This window comes from Dryobates pubescens, chromosome 1 (assembly GCF_014839835.1).
Source record: "Dryobates pubescens isolate bDryPub1 chromosome 1, bDryPub1.pri, whole genome shotgun sequence".
Taxonomy (NCBI): domain Eukaryota; kingdom Metazoa; phylum Chordata; class Aves; order Piciformes; family Picidae; genus Dryobates; species Dryobates pubescens.
Window position 1 is genome coordinate 14,289,663 of NC_071612.1, and position 20,176 is coordinate 14,309,838.

General features: G+C 39.6%; 1 protein-coding gene across 1 annotated transcript in view; it reads right to left on the reverse strand.

Annotated features, from left to right (window-relative positions):
- COL25A1 (collagen type XXV alpha 1 chain) overlaps positions 1-20,176 on the reverse strand; it is a 343,017-nt gene that overhangs the window by 45,991 nt on the left and 276,850 nt on the right. The window contains exons 13-18 of the mRNA XM_054161728.1: positions 18,125-18,178; positions 16,543-16,569; positions 14,028-14,072; positions 8,728-8,760; positions 8,534-8,569; positions 4,608-4,652 (exon numbers count right to left, since the gene is read on the reverse strand). Of these exons, the coding sequence (XP_054017703.1) occupies positions 4,608-4,652; positions 8,534-8,569; positions 8,728-8,760; positions 14,028-14,072; positions 16,543-16,569; positions 18,125-18,178 (240 nt within the window). The remainder of the gene's footprint in view (positions 1-4,607; positions 4,653-8,533; positions 8,570-8,727; positions 8,761-14,027; positions 14,073-16,542; positions 16,570-18,124; positions 18,179-20,176) is intronic.

Below are 20,176 nucleotides of genomic sequence, written 5' to 3' on the forward strand. Positions count from 1 at the left end.
GCAAACAGGAAGAATGGAAATATAGTAAAGGAAAAATGCATTAGGAAAATGTACTCAGCCCCTAAGAACTCCTGGGGGAAGACAGGAGTTTGAAGAACTTTCCTATAGGTGATGCCTGGTGTTAACTCCTGAATTCAATGCTTGTAACTACCATTTACTTCAGATATTCTTTCATTTTCTTACCAGGTGACAAGAGCAACATCTAAACACATGAGCTTTAACATCAGCTGCTATATTTTGTAAAGGAGTTTGAGCTGGAGACCAATTTCTATGTGTACAGCTTGAAAATTCTGCCTCTTTATCTCTGAAAGTTTTCTTTTGTAACAGAACTGACTGGGAGAAAGGAGTATTAGGTCTTCTAGAGCTAAAAAAAAATGAGTTCTGTGCAGCAGCAAGTTACATGAAATTCGGGAAGTCATAGCATAAAATGAAAATCAATACAGAACAGATGAAAATTGGAACTGGGTTTCCTTTTATGAAAATAAAAATCCCATATCCTTATCAAGGTTCTTCTGAAACCTTGCTCAGGCACAGTCCCAGGGAAGTCAATCCACAGTAATTGTATAAAAGGACACAAGATGCTGCATGAAGTTGATTGAATCAGGATTTGAAAACACAAAAATCTTCCCCTACCTCCCAGAATCAGAAGGGCTAAGAGCCTTTCTTTTCTCACGCCAAATCGTTCAGCAATAGTATTCTTGAACATGACAGAATAAAAACTAGGTTGCACTCACAAACTTTGTTTCAGTATTTGTTTTAAAAACAGAGAGAGAAATACCAGAAATGTTGAAGAAAAGCCAGATCTTGCATAAGCTCTTGCTGTTACTGAGAAGAGGCTTGTGTTCTGTGAAAGCTTCTCAGTGCAGCGTGAAGTAGAAGACTGCAGTGCCCAAACACCATGAAATGCAAGACAAAGGATTCAAGAGATGTCTGACAGAATAACATAATCACAGAATCAACCAGGTTGGAGAAGACCTCCAAGATCATCAAGTCCAACTGATCACCCAACCCTAACTAATCATCTAGACCATGGCACTGTCTCATTCAGTCTTAAACACCTCCAGGGACAGTGACCCTGATATTACAAGGGGTAAGGGCATGAATTCCATTAGAGAGAGTGATGCTTTGTAGGTATCATCTCATGGAAGTTATGAGATAAACCAGATCTATCAAGTATGCTTTGCAGAAGGTATCCTGTGCCTGCCTGGTGTCAGTTGGGGGATATCAGAGCGATGAGTTAATCTTCTGTGTTTAGGTGCCTTATTCACTTCCCAAGTGACATGGTGGAACACATTCAAGGGCTCATTAAGTTTCTAGCCATTCCTAAAGAGCAACAGGTGCTTGAGAAATGTTTCTCCAGCATGTCACAGACAGCTTCATCACTGTCTTGGAAATCACTGACTGCACTTGTGTTTCTTCCATGGCACCAACTGACAATGAGGAGACAAACAAAAAAGAACAGGAAGAACTCTCAAAGTATCTACAGTGAATGGGTCTAGAAAACCATGTAACAAGAGACCCTGCTTCATACTCTGAATTCAGATATGATACTTGCATGTCTGTCCAATGTTGCTGTTCATTGAGACTCAAATATCACCTTCAGCCAAGCTCTAACAGGTTCCTGGGAACATTGATTAACTAATTGAAATGGCATTATAAGAAGCTGAAAATTCCCCAGTGATTTAAAGGTATTAATCCTTTAAGTAGTTTGAGTACATGTTCAAGTGTATGAAACTGAATGCCTTGGAAAGTTTCTTCAACCATGAGGAAATGTAGCTGCAAAGATATGGTCCACTGCCTGGCATGTCATTTATGTTTTCACAGGCTGGCTTAGCATTTGTGAACAGTGATGTGCATGTCCACAGTTACCTAAACATCTCATAATGCAGCCAGCCACTGTGCAGAGACTCATTCACAAGAAGGCAAATTTGTGGCTTAGTTCACAGGTTTAAGGAAAAGGAGACTTCAAATCCTTATGCAACAGTCAAAGGGCAAAAATTTAAGACCAGAGAACTACATCCAAGAGGTTCCTATTCATAGAATATCCCTGTATCTTGATCTTTTCTTTACATGGAAGTAGTAGAATATACCAAAGGAAATTTCAAATTTAGGTAACATGCAGTCTTCTCTTGCCTTTTTTCTCATCTGTCTTGAAGATGCCCCAACACATCAGTCCATCAACACCCAACATCTCCAAAGGTGTTAGAATATAAGAGCTCAGTAAACATGACCCTCAGAAAACTAGATTGTTCATTTGAAATTACCTGGGTGATCAGGTGGGGAGGGACTGTTCACAAAGCCCTGTAACAGTAGGACAAGGGGCAACAGCTTTAAACTAGAGCAGGATAGATTTAGATTGGACATTAGGATTCTTTCATGGGGGTGGTGGAACACTGGAATTTACAAAGGCCTTAAATTGAAAAGCACTCTTCCTGCAAGTCTGATATGACTAGATCTGCTTTGCTCCCTCCTAGGCATGTTTTGCTAGCTTGCTGTCACCATAGAATCATAGAATCAACAAGGTTGGAGAAGACCTCAAAAATTATGAAGCCCAACCTGTCACCCAAGACCTCATGCCTACTAGACCATGGCACCAAGTGCCATGTCCAGTCCCCTCCTGAATACCTCCAGGGACAGTGACTCCACCACCTCCCTGGGCAGCACATTCCAATGGCTAACAACTCTCTGTGGGTGCACCTAGCCACCTCTATCCAGAATTTCACTGGATGGAATTTCTTCACCGAATCAGTACTAGTCTCTTTGTGGAGTAAGATTTTAATAGAAGCCAGAATTCTCCTAAAGGTTTAATACTTGACCACATCGTTCCATTTTATTGTGCAGGCAGCTGTACTGCTTTTCCACCATACCCACTGAATTCCAAAATAAATTTTCACTGGGCAAAACTCCCACACATCATCTGTTTTTCACTTAACATCTCGCTTTTCAGGTGAATCTGAAAGATGCCCTTCTGAGCCAATTTTTTTCCCCACCCATAAATAAAGCTTAACAGCACTAATTTTCCCAGAGTAGAGACTCAGATTTAAATGTATTTATTTATTTATTTATTAATTTACTTGCTGATGTTATGCATGGACATTTTTGGTCTGTGTGAACATGGTATTTTCAGGTGCTACAGCAAACAAACTAATTAACATGCATGTTCAATTCTTCCCATAATTCACTAGTAGCACAGAAGGGACATTTTGATTCAGTCCTGTGGTAATTCACAGGTCCCTTGAGAAAAGCAGTGAAAATGTTACATTCCATGAGGGAAATTCTGAATCCTACCAAAACAGTCACAACTTTGGCCTCTGTCTTATCCAACTTGTTATTGGGGAAATGATATAAAAATATCTCCTGTGCTATATGCAGGCCCATGTTGGAATGCAAATAAGAAGTTTCAAAGAGATTTTGTTTTCTGAAAGAACAGTCTTTGCCATGAAGAAGAAGCAGCAGCAGCTTCAATCTGCACTCGCTCAGGATATGTGAAGCCTTTCACTTTCTGCAGAACTATGCAGTCACAGCTTAAACTGTGCAAATGTCTGCAACTTCCAACGTGACTGTTTAGGCTAGAATGTATTCTGTATCAAGTTACTTAAAGACTGTAGACAAACCAGGAGGCAGGGACTAAAGCAGTTATTAGGTCAGGGACTGTAGCTAATACTGAAAGGAATCTTACTAAAGCATTTTAACTTGTCAGGGGAAATCGCCTTGGGCACAAGCCCTATGAGGAGAGGCTGAGGGAGCTGGGATTGTTTAGCCTGGAGAAGAGGAGGCTCAGGGGTGACCTCATTGCCCTCTACAACTACCTGAAAGGTGGTTGTAGCCAGGAAGGGGTTGGTCTCTTCTCTCTAGCAACCAGCACCAAAACAAGAGGACACAGTCTCAAGCTGTGCCAGGGGAAGTTTAGGCTTGAGGGGAGGGGAAATTTCTTCACCAAGAGAGTCATTTGTCATTGGAATGGGCTGCCCAGGGAGGTGGTGGAGTTCACCATCCCTGGAGGTGTTCAAGGGGGGATTGGACGTGACACTTGGTGCCATGGTCTAGTCATGAGGTCTATGGTGACAGGTTGGACTCAATGATCTTTGAGGTCTCTTCTAACCTTAGTGATAACTGTGATACTGTGATCACTACTGGGTAATGGAGCACAGAGGATTTCTGTCCACGGTGCCAGTTCTCCACAGCCTATGTTAAACTAATGCAGTTCTCTGGCTGAAGGGCTGTTAAAGTCAGTAGATTATTGCTACTCGAAAGCAACCATCAAGGCGGGACCCAAATATAACTTTGATGACAAGCCTCTTTCACTAAATAAAACCATAAAAACTTACTATATTAGATTATGTTTTGAAAGCACTAGACAGCAATATTCTACTTTATATTTCAATGTAAGATATACTCTTTGCTTACTCATAGACACTTAACCAGTTTTCCATGTGAAACCTTTCTGTGATAATCCCTAGCAGTTCCATACAAGAGACACAGAAGAAGATACAGCACAAGTACAGTAAGTCAATTTTAGCCACATTCTTGCAGTCCCTCCCTCTTTTGATGACTCCCCACCACCTTTTTTAGTGTTTCCCCATTACAACAGACTACAGTTTATTTACCTTTATCCCAGGGAGTCCAGGAAGCCCAGGAAGGCCTGGTTCACCCTATACAGGAAAATTACATAATATTACAGGCATTATTCAGTTATGGTCACTGTCCTGTATATTCTGCAGCAAGATAAAAGAGCATAGATAACTGCTAGTCAGTTTAAACAGGACTGATATTTTCAAAATGATTAGTAAGAGTCATATTAAGAACTTAAGTATCTTCTGGGAACCTTGGATGTGAAGATGACAGGTAGAAAATACATGTCAGAAAAGTAAAAAATGAATTCACAGTAGCCCTCACCAAGAGAGAAGAAAACAAGCAGCACTGTTTCATTTTACATGCTGCCATTTCACTTCCATACTTACAAAATGTTTAATTCTGTTCCATTTTCAGCTGAGAGCTGTGTAACTGTCTGATTTAGCTACAAAGCAATTCAAAAGAGCACAGTTTAAATTGTGCAGTTCAAACAGAACTGCCTAATTATAACTGGGCCATCATTTTTATAGAGCTATCCATAGCATCATTTCAGTGCTTGCTATATATCTGTGAATACCAGTGGTGTCATGAAGGACAGTGGGAACATAACCTTCTACTGCTTTACCTTATGCCTTGCTTATTTAAAATAGCAGTGACAAGACCTATAGAACTGCATTTGCAAGGGTAATGTTACAACAGGAGCTGAACACTGAACGTGTTCATTTTGAAATGAGGTTGGTACTAGTCTTTGACGAGAACCACAGCATTCACATCAGTGCTTATTTTGAGATAACAACTACATGGAGATATGTTGCCTAGAAAAATAAAGATGATGAACAGAAGGAAAAAAAAAAAAAGAAAAACAAAAAAAAAGAGAGCAACAAGATGTGAATAAACCCCATTATTTCACAGGCTGGAGGTCTTATAAAGAGATGGATTCTAACCAACGCTTTGAATCTCAATGTTCCCTGAACTTTCTGAAAGCTCAGGTCTGAACTTCTGAAGCCAACCTTTATATTGAGTTGAACTATATTCCAGATTTCATAGACTCCTGAGCTTTACAAAAATCCAGATTTCAGCTCTGTGGTTTGGGTGCATTCATGCAGATTTTGCTATTAAAATACTTTATGTGTGTGTATAGACAGACACATCCATTCATACACTCACATGTGCACGTGTATACACTCACACATACACATGTGTATACATAGTACAGATGTTCAGGCTACTGTACTCAGAGCCACTACTTGGAGGCAGTAGCATTAAATAGACTTGAAGTGCTAATATACTCTGCCATAAACTGAGAAACACAAGAGAGGGTCTGCAAATTGCTTTACCAAATGGAATGATTTTTTAATGTCATAGAAGGATCTGATAACAACTTCTTTTTTCTGTTTCAGTTACTGAAGAATTAGAGCTCTTCACATTGCCTAAAAGCACAAGAAAGATCTCTTTCTCCCAATATTAACTATTAAATCAGGTGAAAGAGTAGAGGCTAGGATACCATTTTCAATAGACACTATTATTTTCTTGGGATGTTGCTTAATCCATTCGAAAGCAGAAAATGAGTTGTCATTCTTACAAAAGGGCAGTCCTTTAAAAGGCCTCCATGGCACTCATTCCTAACAAAACACTAGCTCCAAAACCCTACTCTCTTTGTCTTTTGGTTTCTTACTTGAGTAACTGTATAAACCACACTACTGCCATGACTTTTTCTCATCAAATTGTGGAAACACTGAATTTCGTTTGTAAGCACAGTGTCTGAATAATTATAACTGATGGTCTTTGCTGCAGTAGGTCATTGTTTAGTCTTATGTCAGAGCTAAGCTTGGTGTGTCCATGGACCCTCATAAAACAAGCAGAAAGGATTGAGCAAAGCCAGTTCAGAAGCACATCAATCTAAACCAATTTTAATGTCTCTCAAAGACACATTAAACAAAATGAAACACAACAAAATCACTAATGTTTCATTGGAATTGATATTGCAGATGAATACATATTTTCTTTTTTTGGACCCTTCCTGATATAGAAGATCTGGATATGATTGATGAGAAGAAAGATTTTTAAGGAAACCAAGGCTGTATACTAACTCCATCTCATAATGCTCGGATTGGCAGGACAGGTTGTTCTATAACTTCTGAAGTACTTAGGGCACACAACAGCCTTGTCAGGCCGCTGAAATATCATCACATTTCGTTTAATGTAAGTAACATTCAGGTGGGCAGCTCAATATTAATCTGTTCTTAGGAGATGGATAAGGAATTACTGGAAGAAGAGGAAGAAATAAAATACAAGGAAGAAGGGAAGATACAGGAAGAAAATGGGAATGGGACAGTAGGGGTAAAAGAAGTGAGATGATGTTGAGGGTAGGGACATGCCTCCAGGTGGAAAAAGTGTTGCCCACAACCCAGTCTGGTGGAGAGAATGAGTCCCTGCTATGCAGGGCGAGAACAGCAGGCACATGATCCATGGCTGGGAGAGGCACTCTGAATAAGCACATTATGGGAGCTACTGGTTCAGGCCACAGACATGAATATAGCATACTGGAAGCTTGTGAGGTGAAGTGGAAAGAACACACTAAGCTCCCAGACTATAGGAAGTCAGGCCTGCGTTCACCTCACTTCTCTATGTTACCCTAATGACATCAAACCTGAGTGCCTGAGGACTGAAATCCATCAGCCTGCAGATAAATCTCTGCTAGTTTTGCTTCCACGGCAGCCAACTAATGAGAGTATGAATCTCAACAGGCCCTTAAGTGCATTTTCAAGTTTATTACCCAAGCAAATCACGCACTGCAGAATGAACACACTGAATGATTCCATGGATTAGATAGCTCTAAACTACTTTGATTACCTTTCCTAATTAAAACTGCATTTTATTGAAGAACTGCATTTGCAGCCATAATAGTCTTTGTTTAGTCTGTAATAATTGATGACAGCTGTAATTTCTCAAATGGAGTAACCTAAGTTATTTTATTTTGTACTTATGTGTGTTTTAGGGTTTTGCTTAGTCACTAAAGGACCTTGAAGATTATAAAATGGTTGTACTGCCATTCACTATGTAGAAAACAAGCTCTTCTCTGTCTTCTTGTATCTGGAATGCCTGCTACCTCAACTGGTGGCTGGACTCTGCTCCATTCTGGCAAGAGTGGGTAATTTTCAATGTTGTATGAGGTAAGAACAGTGCTGAAGGCTCCTGAGGGGAACCAGGTAACACAAAGCAAAAATCTGATTCCCTCATTGACTCTTCTCTTCCCTTTCACCAGCTCTCCCAGAAGGACCTGCCTCCTACTCTCCTGAAAGGCAGCTGAAAGCACAGCATTCAATGTGCTCCATGTTCTATGGATTCAAGAGAGGAAATTCCCCAGCTGCAGAAGGCCACATGCTGCACAGAGTTATTACAGCTAATATTGGACCTCTACTTGCAAAAGTATCCTCAGCTATGCAGTATCCAGAGGAAGGAGGAACAGAGCAGCATTACCTACTCTATGTCCTTCCAAACACACCACATGCCTCTGACAGCTTGATTCACTTCACAGCTGAATGTGTGAAAGGGATTCTGACCAACATTATCTTTCTTCCTAATAAGCTGTAATGATGTACCACAGTCTGAAGGTTAATATTCATTCAAGCATGCAGGACTGACTTGTGATCACTCATGGAGCAGAGCCATTCTTTGTTAGTCTCACCAGCTGCATCTGGGTAAGTTTACAACACAAGAAGCGTGCTGTGGCTAGAAGGGGAGGTTGGTTAGTCTTACATTGGTTTTCGTGTCCATTAGCATTGTCATTCCTGTGCTGTTTTAAGATACAAAATGTTCATACACCACCTGTGCACAGGCTTTGAGTTGTTAAATTGCACTGCCTTGGGCTTGTTATAGTATGGGGAAGTGCCACTAGCAACAACTGTTGTCCACAATCCAATAGAGAAGAAAAGGTAAATCAAACATTTCCAACTCATACCTTTTGACCTGGCCGTCCAGATTCACCAGGTTCACCCTAAAAGAAAGGAGATGAAAGACATAAGATCTGACCAGAAGGGTTAAAAGTAGAAGTGGGGGAAGCCATTACAGTAATAGTACCCAAAATATCTGTGATGCTCTGCACAGACCAACCACCCCTTTTCTCCCTGTACAACTTCTTTACAACTAAATTACCTTAATTCCTGCAGCAGAAGAACCGGGGTCACCCTGATATGAAATCCACAAGAAATAATCACATTTATTACATATACAGTTTGTCAGGAAACAGATACAACAAAACATGCAAGAGCACAGCAAAACTATACAGCAAAACAGCTACCTAGCAAGATTACCTTCCTCTGTGCTGCTACACAGGAATTTACCCAATGAATTAAAGCAGTGGGATTCGGAAAAGGAACGGGGTTGGTTTCAAGTACATGCATAGAGGTTTGGCTTCACTCATCCAAACAGCATAATGGTTAACCTCAAGCTTCACAACTAATGATGTTGAAGTTGTAATTGCACATTTTGTATAAATGTACTTCATAAAGCCAGCAGACAGGGCATGTTTTGACATCTCTACACTGCTGATACACATTAAACTAATTTACTGCCATTTACAAAGCACATGAGCAATCTTTTGACCTAATTCTACAGATGGCAAATGTCAGGTCTCAACTGACAAAGCTTTTTGTCTTAATGAAGGTTCACCTGGAAAAAAAACCTACAACTGTGACCTGTATGTGTATTCTCATCAGGAGAGGTCACAGTTCTATTTCCACAGCTCTTCAGCATATTTAAACTCATAGTTTAATGAAGTCAAAGTGTTATAATGTGTATTCAGGAAAGGTCTCTGTTCTGAGGAGGCACTGAGCATTCAAAAAACTTTGAATGTATTTTGCTGGGTTTACTGGATTTAATAGGCAGTAACATGCACAAGGGCAGAGGATCAACTAGCAACCTGTCCAAGGAAGCTTTTGGCTCCCTGTTTTGTACAGTTGTCACAGGACCTTTAAAATCCTTCTAAGCTCACTTTACTATGTGTATATATATGTATATATTTTCTGAAGTGACATGCCAAACAAAAATCAATGAAAAGTTTGCTAGTTAAACCACATGCTGTTGAGGATGGCTAGAGTGTTTATCTTTGGAAAACAGTATCATTTTTTGCTACACAGTGGCAACCTCAAGCTCCACCTAAAGCCTGCTAGTGATTTACATAGACTAGACCAGACTAGACTAGACTAGAATAAACCAGGTTGGAAGAGACCTTCAAGATACATAAGTAGTGTAGGAGTCAGTACTGTACTCCACTTTGAAGGTGTATAAGCAGAGTGCCAGTGTTTAATGTTATTTGCATTAAAATACAAATAGGGGATATCCATTCCTGATGGTTCAGCAAAGCCACAGGAAATACCTTGTGAATGCCATGGAGCATGTCCAGAGAAGGGCAACAAAGTTGGTGAGGGGCTTGGAACACAAGCCTTATGAGGAAAGACTGAGGGAGCTGGGGTTGCTTAGCCTGGAGAGGAGGAGACTCAGGGGTGACCTTATTGCTGTCTACAACTACCTGAAGGGGGGTTGTAGACAGGCAGAGGCTGGTCTCTTCTCCCAGGCAACCAGTACCAGAACAAGAGGACACAGTCTCAGGCTGCACCAGGGGAGGTTTAGGCTGGAGGTTAGGAGGAAGTTTTACACAGAGAGAGTGATTGCCCATTGGAATGGACTGCCCGAGGAGGTGGTGGAGTCACCATCACTGGAGGTGTTCAGGAGGAAACTTGATAGGGTGCTTGGTTGCATGGTTTAGTTGGTTGAGTGGTGTTGGATGATAGGTTGGACACGATGATCTTGAAGGTCTCTTCCAACCTGGTCTATTCTATTCTATTCTAGTCTAGTCTAGTCTAGTCTAGTCTAGTCTATATTCTATTCTACATTCTATTCTAATCTATGCTATTCTATTCTATTCGGGTTGGGGTGGGATCTTTTTGGTAACAGCCTCATGATATTAAATGGTACCAGATAACATGGTCACTGCTCTTTGAAAAGTAGGAATGGATTTTCTTTACACAGTTACTGGAGCTCGCACTCGTGTGAAGAAAACACAAACCCCAATATTCTGAAGGGTTGATTCATGTCTGGAAACCCGAGCTGCCTCACTTTGACAGATGTGCATGAGTGATATTGCTGATACCCTGAACAAGCATGTACAACTGCAAAGCCTCAAGGACTTTTTTATAGCTATAAAGTGTCAAAACAACTGGTAAGAGGCATTCACCAGTTAAACATTTTAAAGGATAATGATGGATACGGGGAAGATAAGACACAGTATTTAAAATCCACCTTCATGCAAGAATGAAAATTAATTTGAGATTAAATAAAAACATGTCATGGTACAGCATGTTCTCAGTTCTCTGATGAGTCAGACAGTTTGGAAATAAAGAAGCTCTATCAGGGAAACTTGCACACAGAAGGAGGATACTTGATAGTTTCAAGGGATCCAGGCTACTGTAGAAGGGTAGGAGCAAGAGCACAAATCTGGCATTGATGCTGTCATCAAAACAGGAAAGGCAAAGACAGCTTTCTCAAGTCACAGGTCAAGAAGTAGACATTCAAGTCCCTGTTCCTGAGGGTACACTAGAAACAGCAGTTCAGAACAGAAAGCTGCATTAGTTGAACAAAGAGGAACCCATTTCTCAACCAAGTCTGAAACTTTGGCACTTGACCTCTCTCACCATATAAATGAAAATCTAGTATTTATCTCACAGAAACATTATTTCAGCTTTTAACAAAATGTTTTTCAGCCTTGTGCACTATGAATTAAATCTCTTAACCCTATGTGCAGCATCATGATCTAGCACAATGGTCTTTGCATTTCTTTATGTAAAATTAACAGCTGGTTCACTGAACAGGAGGGGTTTGTACATGTATGCAGTTGAATACCTGAGAACTAAATGGTAACAGCTTTATCTCATCTCTGAACTCATCCAGCAGCTCTCTCAAAAAACAGTCTTTGAAAACAGAGCATTATCAAGTCTTATGCTGCTCCCCCACAAGTGTTCAGCTGGCACAAACTTTCAGTATTCATCTGGAAGTGAAGTTCCACAATGCAACACATGCTCCAGATTTTTCAGACCTACCCAAACACAAGGCAAAGGTTGTGTAGTAGGGGAAAACTATAACAGAAGATAAGTAAGTATAAGCATAAAGCATCAATAAGGCTGGCTGTGAAGTTTGCTGGAACTTAATTTCATCTGCTTCTTTTAAGACAACAGACATATTCTTTTATGTTAATCTCCTGCTCAATAGAAAGCAGTGGAAAACACAGAAGGAATGCTATTGAGCTGCTCTGAAGCCCTGCATTATAGTAGGGTTTAGAGTCAAGGTAAGCTTAACTTCCTCCCTCCAAATGATTATATTGAGAAAAAGACAAATACAAAAAAATAAAGGAAAAAAGTCAAGGCTACTTTGTGAACATATTGATTAAATGTGGTTGTAATAGTCACTGTGATTTCCTCTAACACTTATATGATTAGTGATTGCTGCACAGATTTATGCTGGAATCATACATAATGATCATACAGCAAAAAAATTCCCCCTGTGCTGAAGAGCAGGAAAGAATACAGACCTTGTTTAGTAAGCCAAATGTAATGGCACCAAGTTTTATGCTCTCTCCTAAATTATCTGTCCAAAACACCCTCATAAATTCCCTAAAAAGTGCTGTTTGCAGAGCTAACTATCAGAAACTTCAATCTGCAGCTCTCTTGTGAGATCAAGATCTTATTTTCTAGGTGGCCAACTGTCTTGCAGGCAGGAAAAATAGTGAAAGTTGACTAAGTCTCAGGACTGCTCACTGTTGTAAAACTTCATGCAGTGGATTGTAGCCCATACAGCTAAAGCAATGCACTCCTCACAGTGTACGTTCCCATGTCACCACCCCGCCTCTGAAAAGTCTGTGTAACCTGCAAGAGATGTGAGGTTTCTGTATGATGAACTTCAACAAGTTTATTGAAATTTCTTCAGACACAGCAATATAAGAAGTCTCCTGATGACCTATACTTTCCACAGCCCCAACTAGGCAGCCAAACTGTTGAAAGCTGAGACAGAAATATTGAAAATGTTATACATGAAGAGAAAAGATTTCCCACTGAAGAAAGGAGAGAACTTTTTCTTCCCTTAAGCACAATCTCAAGCAAGGAGATGTGCACACTGCAGACCGCAGTGCAGGCTTGCTCTCACAGATGATAAAGGAGAAAAGCAACAAGTGAGGCTGCACTAGGCTTCCCAAGGACATTATGAACTTCCCATTTACTTGTTGCAGGATTGCTTATCTGAACAACCACCTTGTACTAGAGATTATATTCTTGAATCACAGAGAAGTGGATCGAGATAGTACTAGCACATGTTCTGGGAGTAACTGGATAAGATTCTTAGGACTCATCTAGGTTAATAAACACAACTGCAGATAAAGAATTATTTAAATGAACTCTGGGAATCAAATAACCTGATTATTCTTAACCCTAATCTCTATTTTTAATTGGTGATTGATTATAATATGCACTATGAAATCTTTGTGTTCTCGAAAGCATAGCTTTACTGTACCCAAATGATAGGATCTGAGAGGTCTGCACACATTCCTTACCAGCTTGATAAATCCATCACAAATTTCTCCTTGCTCTAAACTGATGTGAGTCAGTAAAGCAACTACACATATAGGGGTAAAAGAAGTTGTGCCTCTGCCCAAGTGTAGTCACTAAAATTACTGGTTTTAGAAGCACAAAAGTCCCAAAGCAATGGTCAGAAGAGATCACTATGGCTGACTCTTTCATGTCTAACACTAGGTTTGTAAAGTCAGGTTCATATTTGAACGCAAGTCTTGTATAAAAGAAATCAAAACTAAGTAACAAAAACAAATGTTACCATGTCTGCTCTTTGATGACCTCTACATTGGTCCTTTGCAACAATGAACTAACAAGCTCTTAAGTGATGTCACCCAGCAAAAAGAATTACAACATATTTCTTATCTTCAACTCTCAATTTTCCAATTGGGAACTCAAAGGGAAGTCACAGTATCACCATACTGGGTTTTTTATGTCCCATATTGGTCACCTGTCTTTGAGAGGATCACAGAAGGAGACACATAAAAGGGTATGTCAGAAATGGCTATAACTCATCAGACCTAGTTCCAACAGTCTGGCAGGTTGCGACCAGAATTTCTGTATGGCATGAATTTCAGCAAAGAAGAACGTTAATCAGAGACATGCTGATGCATCCTGTACTAAAGCTGCTGCTGGATAAAGTCAGGAATTTTACACTTAATTGGGCAGAACAGTGACATTTTTTCTGCTGCTTTTCTGCAAACTTTGCTGAATCACTCATTTCTTCAAAAGAAATAAAACAAACAACAACTGAAATACATTTTTCTTTTGATCAAATTCTGGGTAGACTGTATGCATGCCCAAACCATGCATTTTCTTCTCTACTAATAAGTAGTGTACCTTTTCTCCTGTGTCACCCTTGGGTCCATTTTCTCCAGCATCACCCTATAATTAAAATACATATTTTACTGTAATGATTTGATGTAAGCAGACAGCACATTGAGAAGAGACAGCATTCTGACAAGATTAGCAAGCTAATTTTGTTAATCTCTAGGATGTGGTCAGGAAGCACAGTTTATATAGCTGTTATGTCTTAAACAATCTTTGCTATAGCTGGAATCTCTTTCACAGGTTCTCACGGCCTACAGACTTCTCCAGTTCACTGGGGTTTAGCAGTGAAGGAATGATTTTGTGATGATTCAGTGTGGCAAGTTACCAGCACATATGGGTTTTTTTTCCAACACAGAGACATTTACCTAAATACATCTAATCAAATTTAGGCGACAGCTACACAATTCCAAGACTTTTTACTGGGATTCTCAAGTAATTTGTGGCATATACTCTTTAAAGCTGAAGACCTTCATGAATGATTCACAAACTAGAAAAGCTTCACTGAATATTGCTCCTCCAAGGAGTCACAAAAATGGTTGTTACCTCTACATAAAATTGTATACATGGTAAATAATTTGAAAAATGAGGTCCAGATAAGACTTTTTCATGGCTGGATAGACATTTTCTACTTTAAAGCCAACTTTGAAAAGAAACATTTCAGAAGTTTGATCTATGAAAAGACCAAATTTCTCTTTATAGTCATACAGCCCTACCACTAAGCCCAGCCTACACTGAAAAGATCTTCTTTCTTTATGAGGCTATTTCTGTGGGACTTGAAGTTCATGTCAAGTCTGAGAAATATTTAAAATGCCAAAAGTATTGATAAATATTAAGTTTAAGATGCTTAAAAACAGTCCAGTAGGTTTTGGTCAGATAACCAGGAACAGTATTCAAATGACAATATTTACTCAGTACTCTGACATATTTCTCTGAAAACCTTAATGTAAAATTCCATTCAGAGGGCTTTAAAACAGAGACCAGTTCAGGTATCAGTTACTGAGACAATAGGAACCAGCTAACAATCTAGCAGAACTTTAACCAAAGGCTTGATGAAGCATGGAAACATGAAACACTATTAGGGATGTTATCCCAAGTTCATTTGACATGACAAAACACACTGAGCCCATTCCTAATTATATGTATATATTTTTTTTAAAGGAAAAAATTAAAGGATGGTTATGGAAAAATATAACAATTTTGAGTAACAGAAACTCAGGCTATGTTAAAAGTTGTGGTTATTTCTTTCTGTTTCTGAACACAAAAAAAAGGATTAGTGAGGTTCTTCAACAAATAGAGTTTTAAGCTACATTATAATTTCTGGAAAAGAGATTCCCAGTTACATGTTTCTACATGTGGGGTATATGCTTTCAAGAGTCCCCCAGATTATTTTTATGGTGTGCTTTTCAAAATGTGGAATGAATTGCCTGGCAAAGCATGCCTCCAGCTGCTTTTACATGGATTTACCCAGATCTGGAAGTGAAATTCAATTGCAGATGCAAAGACAGGGGTAAACATTTCTCAATGGCAAATTGCACCCTGCCCAGAGAGTCTATGAAGTCTCCTCTGGAGACATTCAAAACCTGCCTGGATGCGCTCCTGTGTGACCTATCTTAGGTGATCCTGCTCTGGCAGAAGGGTTGGACTAGATGGTCTTTCAAGGTCCCTTCCAAACCCTAATATTCTTGTGAATACAAGCAATTAACTTTTAAAAAGTGTGTCAGAGTACTTGCAGTGCACTGATTCCTACTCTAAAAACAAAGCTTACACCATTTCTCATCCCCCTAGTACAGGCACAGAAGCTTGACTCTGTGTGTACTCTCACACAAATGCTCCTACTGGCCAGTCTCTCTGGAAGGGCACATTTGCACCCATGTTTTACAGTGTGGTGATTGTTCTGCTCCCTTGTCTCATCTTGGCATGATGGTAGATGCCAGAGCAGTAACACCTCACTAACTCACTGCAAGTCAGAGCACTGTTACTGTACCATTCGAGCTTCTAGTACCTCTCCAAATGGTCTATAGCTTAAGGTCATTGCAGTAGATTCCCTTGCTCTTGCTTAACCTGATTAAAAAATGGAAGATTACACTTTAAGTATGCAGAGAACTGGTTATCTGTGTGTCTATCTTGTTATCTAATTACCTTGTTATCTTGCATTCTGTTATCCAATAGTTTCGTTCCACTCAGGTGACAGAGAATCAAAACCAAGTAATGAAAAACATATGGATCTCTCTTTTATTCACACAGACTCATCTTTTTCTGAGACTAATCATAGTCAGGATTAGTTGCACAGTTGCTCAACTGTGCAATGTTTAACACATGACCACTGCTCTCTGTGCCTAATCCCACTGCAATAATCACAGATCAGTAACTTCTAGCCGTAAGTATTATTTTACACTTGCAAAAGCTGCACTGTGCTGCTCAAATTCTAGAGAGTAGATGTATTTATTTGTCTTCTTTTTCTTGATACTTCTCCAAGCAATTATACAAAACAGTACCACCACAAAGGAAGTGAAACATGTCTCACCTTTTCTCCTCTTTCTCCAGGGTCACCCTGATGAAAATAATTGGATCAAAGAAGTTGTAAGTTACTAACACAAACAAAAATCAAAATGCCAGTGTTACTATCACTAATAAGGCAATTATTAATTACTTTGTCACTGCTGATGACACTGTTTCAGGTGATGAAATCCAACAAGAAAATCTCCAATAAAGAATAAAATACATGCATTTAATAGAACTTAATAAACAATATAACTTCAGCATAATTTTGGCACCTTAATAATTTGCACACAACTACTTTGTACCCCCAGTTTGTCCTAGATTAAGCCCCTATGAACAGGAATTCATCTATCTGAAGTGGTTTTCTAGGACCTAGGTGGCTCTCATATTTGTTTCTCCTTATTTGGGGAATGAAAAAAAGAAAATGTTCAAAAGCTGAATGTGAGGGGAAAGTCTTCTGATTCTGTTAATGGTTTACAAGGCTCCTCAGGAGAGATGAAATGCCTTAAGTATCTTGAACTAATTTATAATTGATTTAGGGAAAAGACCCTGTAAAAGTATAGATCTTCCCCAACAAGACCCTTTGGTGCTCCTCACATTTTCTGTAGCCCAAAGATGGCTTAGAGCCACTACTTTTCGAAATTTTAACTTGCTTGTGAAATTGGCTGACTGGCAAATGCACTTTTGGACACCAACCTGACCCTGAAAACTCATCTTTGCATTTCTGGCTCAGAACTGCAGTATGTCCCTTCTGATGGCTGGCGGTTGCTAGGCAACTCAAAGACTACAGCTGTGAACATGAATTAAGCATTAATTGCCATAATTTGGCTGCTTCTGTATACAAAGTAAGAAAAGGTCATGCTCCCAGATGGTTTGTTTTTGTTCTTGATGGACAAGCAGCCAGTCAGCATATGTAAAAAGCCTGCATTGCATGTCTGTCAGCAGCAGAGTGATGCACAGAATCAGCTGAGGAGCACATGTGCACCAAAGACACACGCTCACAGCTGATGGTATTAGAATGTAGCATTACCCTTTCCAAGAGGCCCACAGATCCCATCATCTCAGACACATCGAGCTTCCTTTCAAATGAAGTTGTCATAAGCTTTCTGTTGTATTTCACTTGTTCAGTATTAAAACAGCAGAGCAAATTATCCAGCAATATGTGCAAAGAGACATTCTGATGTAACAGATACAGGCTGGCACATGCTCCTAATGAGGCTTGTTGCTGACTTCTATAATAGCAAGATCAGCCCTCAAGACTTAACCCTGACATTCACCAAAGAATTGACCACAGTAGTTCTTGAAAAGAAGCCTGAAATATATTGTAAGGAGCATAAACAAAGCCTTTCTAAAAAGGTCTCCAGATTCCCAACCGCTTGGCCGTGGACGCGTATGCGTCAGTGCCACTGACTGGAATTACACATGCACGGCAGAAGAATATGCTTCTGTATGGTGAAATGTGCAAAGCCTCTTACAGCACTGATCACTGGAGGGAGCAGATCATTAAAGCCAGTCAGAATACAAAAACAAGTTGGAAAGCACGACTGTCGTCTACACATGCGCTCGTGCATTGTGTGCTTTTGGTTTAATCCATTTTCAATACCAACCTTAAGCCCTGCTGCTCCCTTCTCTCCTGCTATACCAGGCAAACCAGGTTCACCCTAGAGGCAAAGAAAACAAGAGATGAGGTTAAGAAAAACATGATGATGTGTATCAGCAGCAATTCCCCTGTTGTCTCATATTGGGGAAATAATGATAAACAAAATCTAAAAAGTCTCTGTGAATACATATTCTGCTGCTTAGCACTAAACCATCTTATTTCTGCATTTTGTGTGGATTTAGTCTAATTAACTCCTGTGTGGATAAGATGTAATTCTACTGAAGGCAGTGGAAATACACAGACGTCAGACTAAACCAGTAAACAGAACTGTGACTCCTGGTACTGAAAAGCAGGCCACTTAGGAGCATTGTTGTCCCAGCAAGACTGCCAATGCTTTCCCGTTTTTACAACTCAGAAATACTGCACAAACAAAAAGCTGATGTGAAATGATTTTGACATTTGTGCTCCTGGTGACACATGGAAGGCAGATAATGAAGAAAAATTGGAAGGACCCCTTCCAGAAATGGAAGAGTTTGGAAGGACAGACATCCTATTAATTTACTTATTTATTAATATACCTTCCTTGTCCATTTTTCATACTCTTATAGCACCGGCCGAAGAATAAATTTAAAAGATTTTAAAATTTTCAGCATTGCATCAATATTCCAAATTGTAGGCATGTTTAATGGGTAGTATGCATGCCCTTCAACTGTTCAAAGAGTCATAAATAATTTTCAGGGGTCAATAAACAACTAACTTTCTGCAAACTTTTTTCTTGTCTTCTCAAATTTAGAAACAAAATCCCCAAATCCACACACACGACAAATAGTAAATCAGAAAATAGCAACAAATAACAAAGCAGAAAACATCCTAAAGACACCTCCAAATTTATGTAAAACCTGCAGGAGTATGTCCCACTTTGAGAAGAAATACCTATCTTTGGTAGCCCTCATGTACACAGCTGTGTTGCACTTTTGAGGTTGCAAAACACATGCAAACAACATCCAAAAAAAGATCTGGAAAAATCTGTACTGAGGTCCTTCCATAAGCCCTTTGCTGTGTAAATATGGCAAATATTATAACAGTCATAGTAATTGGAAACAGACCTTTCCATCAGGATGTTCATATCAGAAGCTCAGTGGACAATTTTCATACTGTCTTCAAAGTTAGCAGACATAATGAACCAACACTTTACTCAGAAGTTACAGAGGAGTTAAGACAAAGGCTTGTTCCAAACACAACAAGCATCTCCCAGTCCTCCATAAAAACCTTTCATTAAGACAGGAATTTTCTTATTTTCACAGTCATATTCTGATCACAGATATATAAACTCTGATTCTCCACAAAAGCAAGTTCTACTCTATATTCTAAATGGGGTCATCAACAGGAGAAAAGGAGCCTGAGGAGTGACCTTATTGCTCTCTACAACTACCTAGAAGAAGGTTGGAGTGAGGTGGAGATCACAGAATCACGCAGAATCAAAGAATGTTAGGGGTTGGAAGGGACCTCAAAGGATCATCTAGTCTAACACCCTACCAGAGCAGGATCAGTAGAGTAGGTTACACAGGAACACATTCAGATGGGTTTTGAATATCTCCAGAGAAGGAGACTCCATAACCTCTCCTGGCAGCCTGTTCCAGGGTTCACTGTGGAAAAGTTTTTTCCTTTATATTAGTCTCTTCTCCCTAGTATCAAGTGATAGAAAGGAGGAAATGGCCTCAAGGTGCACCAGGAAAGCTTTAGGCTGGATGTTATGAAAAAAATTCTTTAATGAAAGAGTCGTTAGGCACTGGGACATGCTGCCTAGGGAGGTGATGGAGGCACCATCCCTGGAGGTGTCCAAAAACTGTGTAGACATGGTACTCTGGGACATAGTTTATTGGTCATGGTGATGTTAGCTTGATTGTTGGACTTAGAGGACTTTTCCACTTGAAACAAATCTATGATTCTATTTCAATTTCATCAACATCTGGACTATTTAAAAATGTAAAACAAAACCATGGATGTTCTACCAAAACTCCAGTGAGGCATTTTCCAAGGTAGAGAAATGTGTTAGGTA